At 32.2% G+C, this 15962-nt stretch overlaps 1 protein-coding gene across 5 annotated transcripts in view; it reads right to left on the bottom strand.

Moving 5' to 3' along the window:
* LOC106061783 (peroxisomal ATPase PEX1-like) overlaps nucleotides 1-15962 on the bottom strand; it is a 67395-nt gene that overhangs the window by 38733 nt on the left and 12700 nt on the right. For 2 of the 5 annotated variants that reach the window (XM_056011853.1, XM_056011854.1), the window contains exons 3-10: nucleotides 14348-14497; nucleotides 13758-13841; nucleotides 11967-12081; nucleotides 11076-11225; nucleotides 9833-9992; nucleotides 7827-7850; nucleotides 5014-5052; nucleotides 111-706 (exon numbers count right to left, since the gene is read on the bottom strand). In XM_056011853.1, coding sequence (XP_055867828.1) covers nucleotides 111-706; nucleotides 5014-5052; nucleotides 7827-7850; nucleotides 9833-9992; nucleotides 11076-11225; nucleotides 11967-12081; nucleotides 13758-13841; nucleotides 14348-14497 — 1318 coding nt within the window. The remainder of the gene's footprint in view (nucleotides 1-110; nucleotides 707-5013; nucleotides 5053-7826; nucleotides 7851-9832; nucleotides 9993-11075; nucleotides 11226-11966; nucleotides 12082-13757; nucleotides 13842-14347; nucleotides 14498-15962) is intronic. The other 3 variants (XM_056011857.1, XM_056011856.1, XM_056011858.1) reach the window with 3 other exon arrangements.

The following is a 15962-nucleotide window of genomic DNA, read 5'->3' as shown; positions in this document are numbered from 1 at the left end:
TTTATTTATTGCCAATGCAAGGACTCCATATATAAAACTTGTGTAGTGAGATCAAGACGTGACAATAAACTATTTTTGGCTATAAAACAGACACAGACATACAAACTTACCAAATAATAATGGCTGCTCACTTAGAACCTCATCGACTGCATTAAGCCAAAGCTTATCTGTCAGACCAGCCTTTCTGTCTATCGCAACCACCCTGACATAACACCCGTCATTGAAATTGGAAGCCTCTATAGCTTGGCCATTGTTCTCTGGGTTGTCTCCCTGCCCAGCGGTTGTGGTGACATTCTTGCTTGATTTAAGTGCTTTTTCAGCCGGAGATGGGAGTTTCTTCATTCTAGCGATGAAAACAGAGGGCAGCACTGGTACGTACGGGTGCAGGAGGCGTTCATTTTTTGAGCTTTCTGCATCCACGTATACTGTAGATGGCTGAAAGATTTCATAAGGGACATTAAAGTGGCTCTTATTGACAGGGCTGGGTTCAACCTTTCCCAGGTCTTTTGAGGATACTCTTGTGGTTATCTGTTGATGGACGGCCGATTTATTGATAGGAAAACTCTGGTCTAGCCTGTGCCTTATTTTCATTGGCTGAACTCTGAGGACACCACTTCTAGATGGCTGCTTGCTCATGGAAAAATCTATAGCTGACCCTGCATCTGGAGACTTTTTAGGGTCCACAGGAGGCTGCTGGAAAAATGCCCTAAACAAAAGTTTTAAAGGAGAAAAAAAATCCTTTAGCAAAAAAGTCTTATAAGTATGTCATTCAGTGAATACAAAACTTCAATCTATCAAGTGAAATTAGAGCATACCAAAACAATGGAGCATTTTGATTGATCTTCCAAATTTGGGATTATGACATTTTAAATGTAGAAATAAAAGGAATAGACTTGATTACAGTACCAAAACCAAGTGAATTAAGAATTTATTTTTGTAAAAACTAAATGAGAAATTTAAAAACAATTGATAAATGGTATATTATTAAACATTTTTTGCAATAGTACAACAAATAGTACATACAATTCAAAGAGTGAAAGAAAACTTCCATATCAAACAAATGATCACTTTACAAATTACAAAATCTTGAGAATCGTGAAACTAGCACCACTTAAATATTTTTTTTGGAAAAGATTAATATATAAAAGCATAAAGAAACCATCAAAGCATTAGGCGATGTTACAAGTAAAGATGAATGCTTTTTGAATAATTATGTGCCCATAGCTTTTTTCAAGTGTGACAAATTTATAATAAAGATAATTTTATGCTGGAAGAACAAATAGTAACATCCCACAATACATCAGCTACTGTGGCATGCCCATTTTGCAGCTGAACAAAAAGGCCTCACTAGCTATTGCGAAGACTGAAATGCCTTGACACCATAAAAGAATTTCTAAGAGGCAGTGCTGCTTAGTAGATTCTGAGCAAACTTATGGGAATAACAAGACCATAAAATTGAAAATGTACATAGACTTGATCTCTGCCTATGAAACATGGGCAGTCTATAAAAGACATGCTAGCAAAATAACAACAAAAAACTTTCGTAATGGAATTATACATATAGTTATCGAAACAATATTCCAGATCCAGAAATCTTCAATAATTTGTCCTTTCCAATGCTCATTAACTCCTACAAAAAAGAAACAAATTAAATGAGCAGAAGACAAAGCTCAAGGGAAAAACAGATTTCAAACCAACTACAATGAGCATGACATCAAACTTGGAAATTACAATTTAACTGCCCCATAAAGCATCCAAAGTACAAATGTGCACAAAAGATTGCTTAACTGAGTCAATATGAAAATGTATTTATGATTACAATGGTTAATATCATTAATTGTAACAAAGAAAAACATTTTACAGGCAAAACAATCTTAATATTTTTTACTAAAAATAAGGGGAGATACTTCAGCAAAAAAAAATTATTTATTTTTAATTGATTATATTGTTTATAATCTACATGAAAGAAAAACAAACCTTACAAACAATAAATTCAAAATTATAAACTTGGCAGTCACATTGATAACATTGTTTTATGTTAAATTGTTAAAAGTGTTTGAAGTGAACTGAACTATGTCATATTAATAACATAGTTTTAAATAATCAGAGAAATAAAAAGTTCTCAATTTTAACTTGGTTATGATAACTTTTTCAATAAAGTTAACAAAGCTAAATAAATGGACTATCTAACATTAAATAAACTTATTTATTGTTTCAACTCTCTGACTCCATAATGTTGCTTCCAGCATTGATTTAAACCAGCCTTAATGTGTGGATACACGTTTGGGCTCATCAGTGCTTTAAATTATTTTTTTTCTCCTGTATATGTTTTCAAGTGCTTAAAACATTATCTTGAATAGTTTCCCTTTGCTCAACATTTGGTAAAAACTGTTTTTACCATGAAGGTTTTTTAAAGAGTGGCTCTTTAGATTGATGTTCTGAATGCTAGCACTTTAGGATAATGAACTCTAGACAATCATTTAATGTCTTTTTCAATAAGCTACATACAATTTTTTAAATATGAATAAATATTGTCATTTTCATTAGTTTGGTACATATATTTCCTAGATCTAGACTAGAGCTAGAGCTGTTGACTAGAGTAACACTATATTTAGAGACACTTCAGGAGAGAAGAATAAAAAGTAAAGTAGCTATAATACATAAAACACTAAGCCATAACATACAAATAGAAAAACAAAACCTAATGAAATACTCAGAAAGACACAAAGAAATAGACACATTTCTTATTCCATTTACTAGAACAATTCGTACCAGTGATCCTTCTTCCCTAGTGCAATTAGAGAATGGAATGGGTTGCCTAAATCAGCCAGGAAAACTAACGACTTAGCAGAGTTGGTCAGTTTTAATTTTTTCAATGGTAGTGATATGGATAATTAGCTCAAGATTTCTATTTTATGTGTTTAAATTGTGTTTTATAAATAAAAGAGTGCTGGTCAACATAGATGTATCAAAATTAAAGATTAAAGCAAAGATTAATTAGTTTTAATTTGCGCTGCCTGGGATGCATAATATGCATCTCCTGGAGGATTGTATCTCCAATCAGGATGTTTGAAATAAACCAATATGCACAGTATCAATGCTTTTTCACACAGAGAAGCCTGAGTTGGCTTGGACATATCACCTGCATGCCAGATGGAAGAATTCCTTAAGACATCCTCTATGCTGAGACTGCTGAGGGATGCCCAAGACTAGCCTACAGAGATGTCTGCTAGCAAGACAAGAGAACCACAGGCATCAATGAAAGCATGTAGGAAGAAATAGCTCAAGACAGGACAGCACAAAGACAGACTGATGTGTGCTGGTATGAACCTCAATGAGAGCAAAAGAAACAAAGAGGCCATAGTCAAAAGAAAGAAAAAGAAAGCTAGCCCTAAAACAGATGCATTCACATGCACAAACTGTGACAAAGTTTGCCGCTCCAGTATTGGCTTGATTAGTCACACCAGATTCTGCCTCCTCTCAAGAAAAACTAAAACCAGTGACTCATCTGGGCACATCCATTGTCTTCCAAGACAGAAGGAGCCATAAATATTTGATTCTTCAAATTTTACCTAGATCAAGTCTAAATATAGATCCTGCAGACTTTTCTGCAGTCTGTAAGTTTTCATTTTTATAAACCAATATTAAAATATTTTTTTTTATAAACATTCATTTGTGATACTTAGAAATGACACGTATTCTCCTTTAATTCAATACCAAATACATCATTTTCTAAAAACAAACAAAAAAAAAAAGTATTATAAGTTTAATCAAAGCATGGTAACACACTCCTAAAGGGTGAAATAAATTCTTCTGTCCAAATGTGGAAAATAATCTTGGAGTCAAAGAGTTAAACTTAAGAAGATAGAACTTGCTAAAAAAAAAAAGAAAAAAAATGAGTTAGCTTGTAGGAAATAAACAATCTATGCTGAACTTGTCCTCACTAATCAAATGTATATAAAAGGGTACCACTATAAAAAGTAAGAGGTTCCATGCTTAGTCTAATTACAAAGTAAGAGACCAGAAAGAAAACAAAATCCAAAATGTAAGCACAAAAAAAAAAAAGTATTAAAAAAATGCAAATAAACAAAATAGTAAACATTGAAAATTCAATACATGGAAAAGATGAAAGCAATAATTAAAACATATGGAATCAAAAAATCAAAAGCTTCTAAGCAATGGCATATAAATAGAACATACAAGATAAACACATAATGTGCAATCTGAAACAAATAATCTTGCAACTAAAGGGGACCAACACATCTAGATACATGATACATTATTACATTGGGTGAAACACAGGTCCTAGGACACCAAGCTTTCAGATAAATGTACAGATACAAATCAATGCCTTCGGAGTCAACTAATTGATTGCAAAGAAAAAACAACAGAAAATAAATTCCAACCCACAATCTATTCAAAAAAAACTAGCAAAAAGTAACAGAACAGATAAACCTGCTGCCAATGATTAAAAAAAAACTCATAATAAAATCCAGTCTATAATTTGTTTAAAGGGGACAAACAGTCCTGATGACTAATTGAGATTAATTTGGAATGTATGTGATGGACAGTGGATATAGTTCTCTTCTCTTATAATGTACTGACACGAAACTAAATGACGTTGAGATGACAAGTTTAAAGGCTACTCCACTGCTAGTGAAGGTGACTGGAGTGTACGGCTTTATTAGAATAATGTTAACAATTTCCTTTCATCAAAACAAAAAGTGAGTGAGTGTGGTGGAGGTGTGATGGAGGAGGGATATACTAAAAGCCACATCAAACCAAAAAGAACCACATAGTGCTAAATAAAGTCCATGAACTTGTTAAAAAAAAATTAAGAACTAAAATGAAATGAAGCTGTTTAAAACTAAGTACATGGTAAAATGATCTAGTTGGTTTCTATAACATCAAATGTGTGTGCATTGTATAATTTCAATTTAGTCAGGGATACGTCAAAACATTAAGCCTGGGAAAAAACTTCGTACACTACCAGTTTGGTGAAAAGTTACTCACCACCACAGTGTGCCTTGCGGACATGATTTAAATCTAGTGCTGAAATAAATCAGCAACAATCATTCTCAATGCTCTCCAAATGACTACATTAGTCTATACATTCATAAATGGTGAGAAACAACTAAACAGCTAAACTCTAAAGCTTCATATTCAACAAGTAAACAGCAATTATCAGTCTTAGGTTTCACTATTTCACAGTCTCACTGTTTAACAATATGACAAATGAAAGAAAAACAAATTACTGGCCAGTAAACATCATCATACTAGAATGTACTGGTAAGTAAACATCATCATAACTATCATCTCTTTTTTTGTCCAGATACATATTGTTGTAACCCTGTTCCTCCCTGACTAACCATTTTCTCCACATGCAAAGTAGAGTGATTTTTGTTTATGCTGTTGGGCGTAAATGACCTTAACTAGTATGTAAATGTATTAAGAAACTTTAGTTATGAATTTGGATTTCTTGACTGAGGATTGTTTTCTATTGTGTTAGTGAATCGGAATATGTACATTTGATTTGGAGATTGTGACATTATTTCTTTTTATCGGGGATATTGATTGATCATAGTTGAAGTGTGCTTCTGCTATCAGAGAGATACCAGCAATCTGAGAATCGGTGAGTTATTTTCTTTAGTTCAATCCTATGTCTTAACAATATGTTTTTGATGATACAGTCAACAACTTATGCCAATGACGAAATGGAACGGTCAACTCTTAATGCACTTGGCCTTAATGAGGATTAGCTTGGGATTGATTGTATATAGAGAAAAGTCCAACCCTATTCAGCCTGTACATGAACATCACAAAGAACTGTCCACAACGATTGATTAAGAAGACACTAAGAGAGGGTTGGTAGAGTCACCAAGGCCCATAAATTAACTTCCAACAAAACTTACAAGTTCAATTTTAGCATTTGTTACAATTATTGCTTTGAAATATTTCAAGCAATGAGGTGAACTGTTTTACATGCAAAAGTAAACTTCCTGAAGTTATTACCACAAAGATTCATCTCTACTAATTCAAAGCAAAAAAATCATGCAATAATACTGTGAGAAGCGTGGTCAAGAGGCTAAGTAAGCTAGAACTTGGCTTAGCCTGACTACCTATGAAGGAGGCTCAAGGTTCGAGACCCAACTCGAGCAGAGTTGTGTTTACTGAGCACCTTAAGGCAGCACGGAAAAACCTTCTCCTAGATACCACCTTCCCACACTGATCCACAAATGAGATTGGACCATAGCGCTCTGAGCATGCTATAAGCATGAAAGTAGCACTATATAAAAGCTATAAATATAAATTTGAATAGTTTCAAGGTAAAATTAATTAAAGCAAAAAATTTTAAAGTTACCTGCTTTGGCATTGTATGCATATACAGATGACATTTTGTTTTTAAACAAACTAAAATAGAAAGTTTTGCAATGTCTTGACCCAAAATATATGAAATTGCAAAATTCAATTTCACTATTTTGCTTGAAATAAATGAAAAGGCTATTTATGGTATTTTATAGCATACTTTTAGTATTATTAAAATTTGCTTATTTTATTTAAATATATATTTACCATTTTTAAAACAAGATTAAATTACATTTTTTGTATATATTTTTATATATTGTGTAAAAGAATGCATACATGTTTTTTTTGCCGTATTTTTCTTTAGAATCAAGCAAGTATACTGTATGGACATAAAGAAACAATTTTTTAAAGCACAATTTGAAAGGCAATTGTGTTATATAATGGCCGTATGAGATCTAGGTTATTTAACTTAAATGAGCTTTGAGAAGAAATTGACACGTATGTTCATTCTTCTATCACAAAGTCTGTTATTGTTTAATTCAAGATCACTGTTGTGAATGAGATACAGGTATGAGCCTGGGAATAATGTATTGTGTAAGTACAGCTGGCCTGTAACATAATCTCACACCATTGCTCAGTACACAGCAATATTCAACGAATAAAGGATCAATGACAGGCTGCACAGTATAAAATTCATTTGCAAAGAAAACAAAAAACAGTTATATAAAAATAAAGGAACAAACATGCAAACAATGTCATTGAATTACATGCAAAAATTGATTTCAACAGCCAAAAAAAAAAATGAATGTGTTTCTGAACTTTAAAATTAAAATAGTTTGTAAAACAAATTCAAAATCACTCTATCATTTTTAAAGTCTAACTTGTTGAACAGTTCCCATTACTTAGTTTTGTCTGGTGGATGAGTGGTAAAGCACTTGGCCTCTGAACCTAGACTCTGGGGTTCTAATGTGTTAACTGGGAATTTGAATTTCAGTATTTTTAGGATACCCTTGAGTCAAACCAACTCTGATGGGTACCTGACATTAGTAAAGATGATAAGTTGTTGTGCCAGCCACATGATACCCTCATTATCTTTGTCCACATAATACCCCCTTTACATCATCTGCTCTATAGAAAGCTAGGTCTGAAAGGGCTACTTTACTTTTTATTGAACATAACATGTTTTTTTATTGTCAATTCATGACTGCAAGCCATGCCAATAATTACAACATGCCAACTCTCAGCATAGCTCAAGACCTCCTGTTATCAAATATTATTGGGCAACCAAAAAAGAGTGTAGTCAAAAGTCTTGTTATCCAAATTTATTGCAGCTTTGACCTGGTTCAATGAATATATAATTTAAATGACAATGATAATGTTTAGATAAGCCGATCCCAGGAGCTCAAAAGGAAACTGCAGATGAGTTTTTGAAAAAAAGAAAAGTAGAATGTTAGAAACAAAAGTTGTTCAAATAGCACTGTCTGACTGTTTAGATTGAAATAAAATGTTTAGACATTTACCTGGTAACAAAATACAAGGAGAGTCTAGAAGTTATTAGAAGAGAAAAAAAAAAAAAAAAACAGTCACCAGTAAACTTTCAAACTTGCATTGAAAATGTTAATAGAAAAACATACAAAACTTTTTGTTTATTTGTTCTATGTTGTTATTTTTATTTTGTGTTTTCTGTGATTTCTTTTAAATTCTGAGATTTCTTTTAAATTCTGAGATTTCTTTTAAATTCTGAGACTTCTTTTAAATTCTGTGCTTTCTTTTGTATATGCTTATTTTTTTAAGTATCATAATAATCCTTTACAAGAACCATTTTATTGAATTAGTTTTTTTTTAATTTATATTCACTATCTATGGATTAAAAAAAAAAGTTTGCAAAATGATATTAAGATAATATTTATACTATTTAAAAGTATGGACACTCCTTTTAAAGCAATTAATCCGGGTGAATAAAATATAAATAAAACACTGATTCAAATAGTGTAGTATGTACATATTAAAATTATAACTAATCAAGACCAATCTTTAATGTATGTAGTCATTTACCATACTAGGCCAGGTACTAAGAAACTGTTTTAACCTAATTAGCAGAAATTGTAAATAAGTTCATTTAACCAGGACAATGAAAGATCTGAATCAAAACCTCCCCTGCCTTGTGACTTTACCCAAACATAGGAAAGGCTTCAAGAGTCAACCCTGAAGAAAATTCAGCAGCCAGTGACCTTTACAGTGCTGTCATTCTGACAGAAGGTGAAACACTGCTGATCTTAATGTATATTGGTTTATTGTTATACCTGTTGGATACAATAGCTACTTGAAGATGGTGGAATTGCTGTGTGAGCAAGAATAACCATAGCTAATGCCCAGGCGTTCATCTCATCACTATGAGATGAACCAAAGCCATGCTATTACTGAAGGGGACAACAACATTTGAAGCTAGTTTTAATCAGTCTTCTAAAATATGTTTTCAATGAAAGGTCTGATGGATTAATCACTTTGTGTATGGTGCTTAGTACCAGTGTCATGTCCTCTCATCTGATCTTATAAATTACAGATGTTACTTCAAAAAAGATAATTAAGTCCTCTGCATTTCATGTGTCAATCTTGTCATGCATGTTAATCAATGACTTAAACACTGCTAAGTGGTTGGTTTTCCTGGCTGTTTCAGGCAACCCATTCCATTAACTAATGGCACAAGGGAAGAAATAGCACATACAAATTTGTTCTAGCATAAGGAATTAGAAATGCGTCTCTATCTTTGTATCTTTCTGAGCATTTCATTAGGTTTTGTTTTTCTATTTGTAAACTATGGTTCAATTCTTTATGTATTATAGCTACTTTACTTTTTATTCTCTGTCTTGAAGTGTCTATAAGTTTAGAGATTTTACCAATGGTGTTACTCTAATCAAATCAAATTGGAATATTCGTAAGTTATAAATCTCACTGTTCTATTTTGTATTTGTTCTAGTTTCTTTATGTTTTCTTGAGTTGAGGGATCCCAAACAGAGGATGAATATTCTGATATTGACCTAACTAAAGTTAAATAGCATTTTAGTTTTATGTTCTTATTTGATTTGTAAAAAATTATTTTAATAAACCATAATGTTTTGCTTGATTTTTTTTATAATTTCATCAACATGGTAATTTCATGATAACTTTTCATTTATTACTACACCTAGATATTTTCAGTTTTTAGTTTGTATAACTGGTTTACCATGAATAAAATAAGTTGTTTTTATTTTAGTTTTTTTGTTACTCTTAATGACTGACATTTTTCATGATAACATAACTTTTTGAAGTTTTCATTCAAGAAATAAAAAATGTGTTCAGAAAATAGAAACTATAAATACAATGAAGAGATTCAGCTAATGCTGTTATTTTCAACAGTTTGAAATGATTTCTGAGGCACTAAAAAAATTTTCATGAACAGGAGATTTACACAATTAACTAGATTTTATCGAATCAACACTTGAAACTAAGGTTTTCACCTTCCATTAAAAAAAAAGGAGACACTTACCTCATCCAACTCATGACAGAGGTTTGTCTATGCATTGTCTGGCTATATCGATTCTCTGGATTGGTGACATTTCGTCTGCGAAAATTTCGCTTGGTAATATCATTATGACTTTTGCTGGGGCTGTGCAAGGGTTTTGGTTCCAGTGTATCTAATCCATTGTCTGCAGGGTCAAAGAGATTAATGGTCCACTTAGTAAACAAAGTTTTTATTGAAAGATATTAAAAGAAAAAACTCTTTGCTATTGGACAGATATTTTATTCAAGCAAATTAAAAATAAAACATATAAATAACTTTCACTAGTTAGTTTTAGTTTATAATTGACTTTTGCATGTAAAACAGTCCACCTGAATATTTGAAATATTTCAAAGCAATAACTGTAACAAATGCTTAAATTGAACAATTTCTAGTATGAAACCAAACTTTTAATAAAGTTGCTTCTACTTCAGATCTTATGTTGTATATTACAGACGTTACTTCAAAAAAGAAGATGATTACGTCCTACCCATCATCAGATATCGACAGTCATTTCCATCAACAGCTTTGTAGAATAGGCCTGATTTGACCATTTTGTGCATGGACTCTTGTTTGAGACTCATTGTGACATGTAGTGATTTTTAGTCACCTAGCATAAAGCATGCCCTTTGCACATAGAAAAAGCTCTGAGTGAGAGAGTGATAATGAGATTCTGATCAGTTGTAACTTGGTCCTTAGAGAGGAAGGACACATATTTTCTACTGAAGTTATTTGATGTAAGTCATGAATTAGTATTGCATATAACTCTAAGTGTATTCAGAAGATGGACTTGTAATTTTGCTCTTGAAACGATTGTTCAATTGTGTACTACGCCTTTATGGCTGGATGACTTGTCCAGTTATTTATTGCTATCAATGAATGTATTGTCTGCTAATAAGTGCGTTGCTCAGTGCATGTTAATACTTGTTGTGATACTTAATTACGATACATGCTCTACACAAGGCTATACATTAAAAACCCAAAGTAACATTAAGAATTTAATGATTATATTGGTGTTACAGCTCCACTAGTCATATTGCTTCTATTACTGTAAGTGCATTATATTGTAATATAAATATAAGATTACTTGAATCCCAATGTTTACCAATCTTATCGAATGAAGCATGTCAAATAAATTTAGATGCAGGCCCACAATACTTTAAAATCATTTTTTATACTCAGAATAAATATATTACATATTAATTATAATGATAGAAAAAAAAATTAAAACCTAGGGAATCCCATCGTTTGACATTCTCATTGGATGGAGAATGTCGTATGCCAAGTGTACTGGGTGCACTGATCATTCTTCTCTTTTGGTTTATAATAATTTCAGAATTTGGTTCCAGGAGCACACAAGGTCCTTCAGGTTCTATGCTACCTGTAACAAAATATTATGTAAAGCTTAGAAAAAACAAATTTTTAATCATTCATTTATGAAAAAAAAAAATCATTGTATTTTACGATTAATCAATCCATTAGCCCTTTAATAATTGTTAAAAAAAACAAAATATGAATTTTTTTTATTTATTACACACAAAAAAAAAATAAATGAAAGTGTAAAAACAGTTGCCAAGTTATTTTTCATTCAACGTCAGAAATAGCTTGGTGGCAGCATATTCTAGTTGCTTTGAAGTGAAGTGACCATTTCAACAGAAGTATAAACAGATTTCACCATCCATTTTGTTTGTTTTTTATCACCAAATTTGATGGCTATGCAATATAGTATTATTAAAATTATTGTTGACAGCTTTTATTATACACAGTCACATGGGAATTCATTCAAAGAATTCTCGTGTTTGTCATACAAAAATAAGTTTACAACAGATAACAATAGATTATTTATCAAAAGACCTTTTTTTTTTACTAAAAATAAATAAATTTCTTTAGATTTTTTAATGAAGATTTTGCCATAGGTGTTTTTCATAGGATGTTTTTTTTTAATTCCATAAATCATAGGTTTTCCCAAAGGATGTAATTTAGGTATTTCTAAAAGACTTTTTTTAAGGTATTTCTAAAGTATGTATTTTAAGCATTTCTAAAGGATATATTTTAGGTATTTCTAAAGGATGTATGAATTATGTAATTAAAGAGAGATATTTGTACAAAATCAAAAGCTTACTTATTTTCAGAGTGATGCACATATATTTTTTGATCCAGATTGGCAGTAACTGTCCAGGCCAAACAACTCTGACTTGATTTAAAATTTGACTTTCAACTAGTGATGGCTGACTGGACTGTTGAATAAAGATAAAACATTTATCAAAATTATTAAACATCAATCATAAATAAACTTTCCCACAAAATGTGCCCAGAGATATTTCAACCATTTTAGTTCTTCTGAAAGCTGTTTGCAGGTTGATTTTAATAGCAAAAGTTGGGTAACAATAAAACTAGGATAGATTAAGATTTTAAACATTGGAATTTTTTTTGTTTACATTTTATCAAACATAATGATTCAGTGAGATTTTAAATTCACTAAATGGCATCATTAGACTCCAAATTTTCTAAGTAAACATGCATGAAATTTAAGCCCTCTTTATTACAAATAAAAATCCAGCATAAAATTTGGTCCCTTTAAAACAAAAAATGGCTGCAATGCAAAACATCTCATTTTGGGTTTGAGAATCTCTTTGATTTTACATTGCCACCTTTTTATGCCTCCTCTTTTCAGCTCACAAACTCTTTATAGAAACTGGAACCTGCAATGGGTCAAGCAAATGGCTCTGATGATTTTCCTAGAAATTTGACAGTTGATGTATATCTTTGGGAAAAGAATTACTAGCTAATTGCCTCTCCTACCACTCCTTTGCAACACTTCCCACTACAGCACTGTGGTGTCATATTACTATTTCAGTCAGATCTCAGTTAGTGACCAGACTTGACCTTCACCCACTCAATTTTCTTCCCCAGAATTCAGGTATGTATAAATAGGTATAGTGCACATAGGACTGGGGGACAGAGGGGTCAGATAAACTAAAAAAAAAAAAAACAAAGCTAGAAGACAGAGACAGAAACAAATAATTCTCAAGTAATAGACATCTAAGTTAAAATGACTTTGCCTATTGGAAGAAAAATTAATATTTGGAAAAAAATAATATTCCTCCCAATGCTAAATATAAACGCAGGCTAAAATGTGTTGGTTAATTAAAGAAAATGAAGAAAAGTTGAAATGTATAACTGGAAAGTCACATGAACAATACTGGAACCCTTGCAATAGTATGATATTAAGTGACATAACAATGATAATACAACAAACTGAAATACAAAATCTAATAGTCAGAAAAGTATTGTTCCCCCCCCCACACACACAAAAATGGCTGAGATGGATTTTGGAAGTCAGTTATATAGATCGGGTCTCAAACAAGGAAATCCTATACCGAACTGGGAGTCGAATACTTAGTGAGGTTGTGACAGAGCGTCGCATGAGGTTTGCAGGACATGTTCTCCGACAAAAGGAAGTACACATACCAAGAGTTTTGATGACATGTAGGCCAATATGAGGGAAGCGCAAAGAGGGATTTCCTCACATAACTTAGCGCCACACTTACATGGAGGACCTCAGAGCAGGGGACACCAGGAGAAAGGAGGCTTCAGACATTGCCAGTGACAGATCTTTGTGGAGACAGCTTCCCGCCCTATGGGCCGAATGGCATGGGAGGACCTAAGTCTTAGTAAGTAAGTCACCCCAAAATATTGAACACAAAAACACATGCAAAATTAGCAAAATTAGATGTGTATCATTGAAATGAACAAATATAATCTAAAACTTTTTATCTCCAAAATTGTCATGACACAAAATCAGCCAGCTTCAGAACAAAAGTGAGACAGAACCTAATTGTTCTTAGAACCTAATGTATACATTGTGCTCTTCTAAACAAAGGTTGTGCTAAAAAAAAGTTTCTGTACTTACAATGAGTTCCCAGTCATCCACTGTGTAAGGGTCCACCAGGACACGCTTGGCGGAAGGAATTTGACCCAAAGCTTTTAAGGGCATCTGAAATAACATTTAGACTCAGTCCTTTTAATTCATATATAAAAGATTAATGTATTGAAGTTTTTTTGTTTTTTGACAAAGCAATTAGTAGGCCATGTTGTGTCATTACAGTTTATTAAAAAAAAAAAGAGAAACTGAGAAAAAGAAATTAGCTGACAATCTAGAGAAGGAGTAGCAGAGATGTGATGTCATACTTTTTAAAACACCTCTCTCCATTCTGCACAAAACAATACAAGTACACATTTCTCTCTTCATATTGCACATACACATCTTTTCTTATCATTCATTGTTTTATTTAATTTTTTTATTTAAATGAAGGAGAATGTTAGTGTTTCAAATTTTGTTTTCTTTCCATTGGAAATTTGAGATAAAATTCACAAAGAATTTGTTGTAAATCACATTAGATATCAAAAAACATAAAAAAATATGTTCAGAATTTAATTCAAAGGGGAGCATTATTCCTTAATATTAACATGTCCTAATTAAAACTTAATTTAAAATATTACAGGAAATTCATTGTCCTCTTTGAATCCAAGTTTACTGGCATAGTCTTTACTCAATTCTACAGTGTCCCCAGAATTGAGTTCGACATTGTTGCCCACGACTGTGAAATAAGCTTTCTGTCCAGATGGTACTTCTGTCTCATATACAATCACCTGTAGAGAAGAAAACCAAGACAACAAAAATAATCAATCAAAATAAATGTATGATGGTAGAATAAGACTAGATGAAGAAAAAACAACAACAAAAAAACAAGTCGTAGTGGGCTTAGGACTAATATTATTTTATGAAAAAAATAAATTGTATAGTGGATTGAAGCAGGGCATCAAATCCTGACTGAGAAGATTCAAATCTCAAATCCTGGTAGGGAAGATTCAAATCTCAAATCCTGGCAGGGAAGATTCAAATCTCAAATCCCAACAGGGAGGATTCAAATTTCAAATCCCAACAGGGAAGATTCAAATCCAAACATGGAAGATTTAAATCCCAACAGGGAAATTCAACAGCAACTGTTCTTAGTAGGATATCAAAAAGCCAGTTCATTCTTTTGCATTATCCAGCCAGCTTTTCTTTGTACAACCCTTTCTTGTTCCCTACATTCTACTTTTGACAGTGAGTGATGTCTTACAAAATGACCAAACCAGCTCAGCTTTCATCTCTTTACAATATTTGGTAGGAGTTCCTCCTTTTTGCCAGCCAGAGTGCTGACTTGTAACAGTACAAAATCATTTGTTTTCATTACCTGGTATCTGATATCCAGCATTTTCTGTAGCATTTACTCTCAAAGGCTTATAGCAACGTAACCTTAATAAATATTTATCTAGGCCAAATTATAGAAAAATGTACAAGTTTTTTTAAGTCTTTAACTGAACCGACTGAATCCTATTAAACTATATGCTAAAAGACTTAGTTTAGTAAAGTTAAAAAAATATCAGACTGCTATAAAAATTTCCCATATATCCTCTTTGATTCAATACAAATCATGAAGGTTCAAATTACTTTAATAAAAAAATTTTTTAATTGGATCAATTTTTAAATGTAGTAAATAGAATTCTATAAACAATGGCAATTTTAACTGTATAATTTAGGTTTAACAATCCAACATAACATTTACACACACAAAATTACTGATTTAAGCTTTCTTTACAAAACTGTTTTTCTCTAGCTACAAAAAGAGTTTTTGATGTGAAATGCTAAGCAGGATCAAATGGAGTTAACAGTCATCTTGCTAAACTTGGGTCTATAAACAAACATAGAACAGCATGAGGCTAATTATTGCTTTGTAAAACCCCTAATACCTGGTCATGGGGTATGCAAACTGGACTGTCATTTGGATGGTCTCAATGGTCCAGGGTGAGTATCAGATGATGTAGGTCTAGATTCTAAATTATCTAAAGCCATGTTGGTCTGGGATACAACAATGTTTTAAGCCATGTTGGTCTGGGGATACAACATAATGTTTTACGCCACATTGGTCTGGGGATACAACATAATGTTTTAGGCCATGTTAGTCTGGGGATACAACATAATGTTTTAGGCCACATTGGTCTGCGGACACAACATAATGTTTTAAGCCATGTTGATCTGGGGATACAACATAATGTTTTAGGCCACATTGGT

The sequence above is a fragment of the Biomphalaria glabrata genome, chromosome 15, assembly GCF_947242115.1.
Source record: "Biomphalaria glabrata chromosome 15, xgBioGlab47.1, whole genome shotgun sequence".
NCBI lineage: Eukaryota > Metazoa > Mollusca > Gastropoda > Planorbidae > Biomphalaria > Biomphalaria glabrata.
The sequence above is the reverse complement of the archived record's forward strand: the minus strand, read 5'-3'. Positions and strand labels throughout refer to the sequence as shown.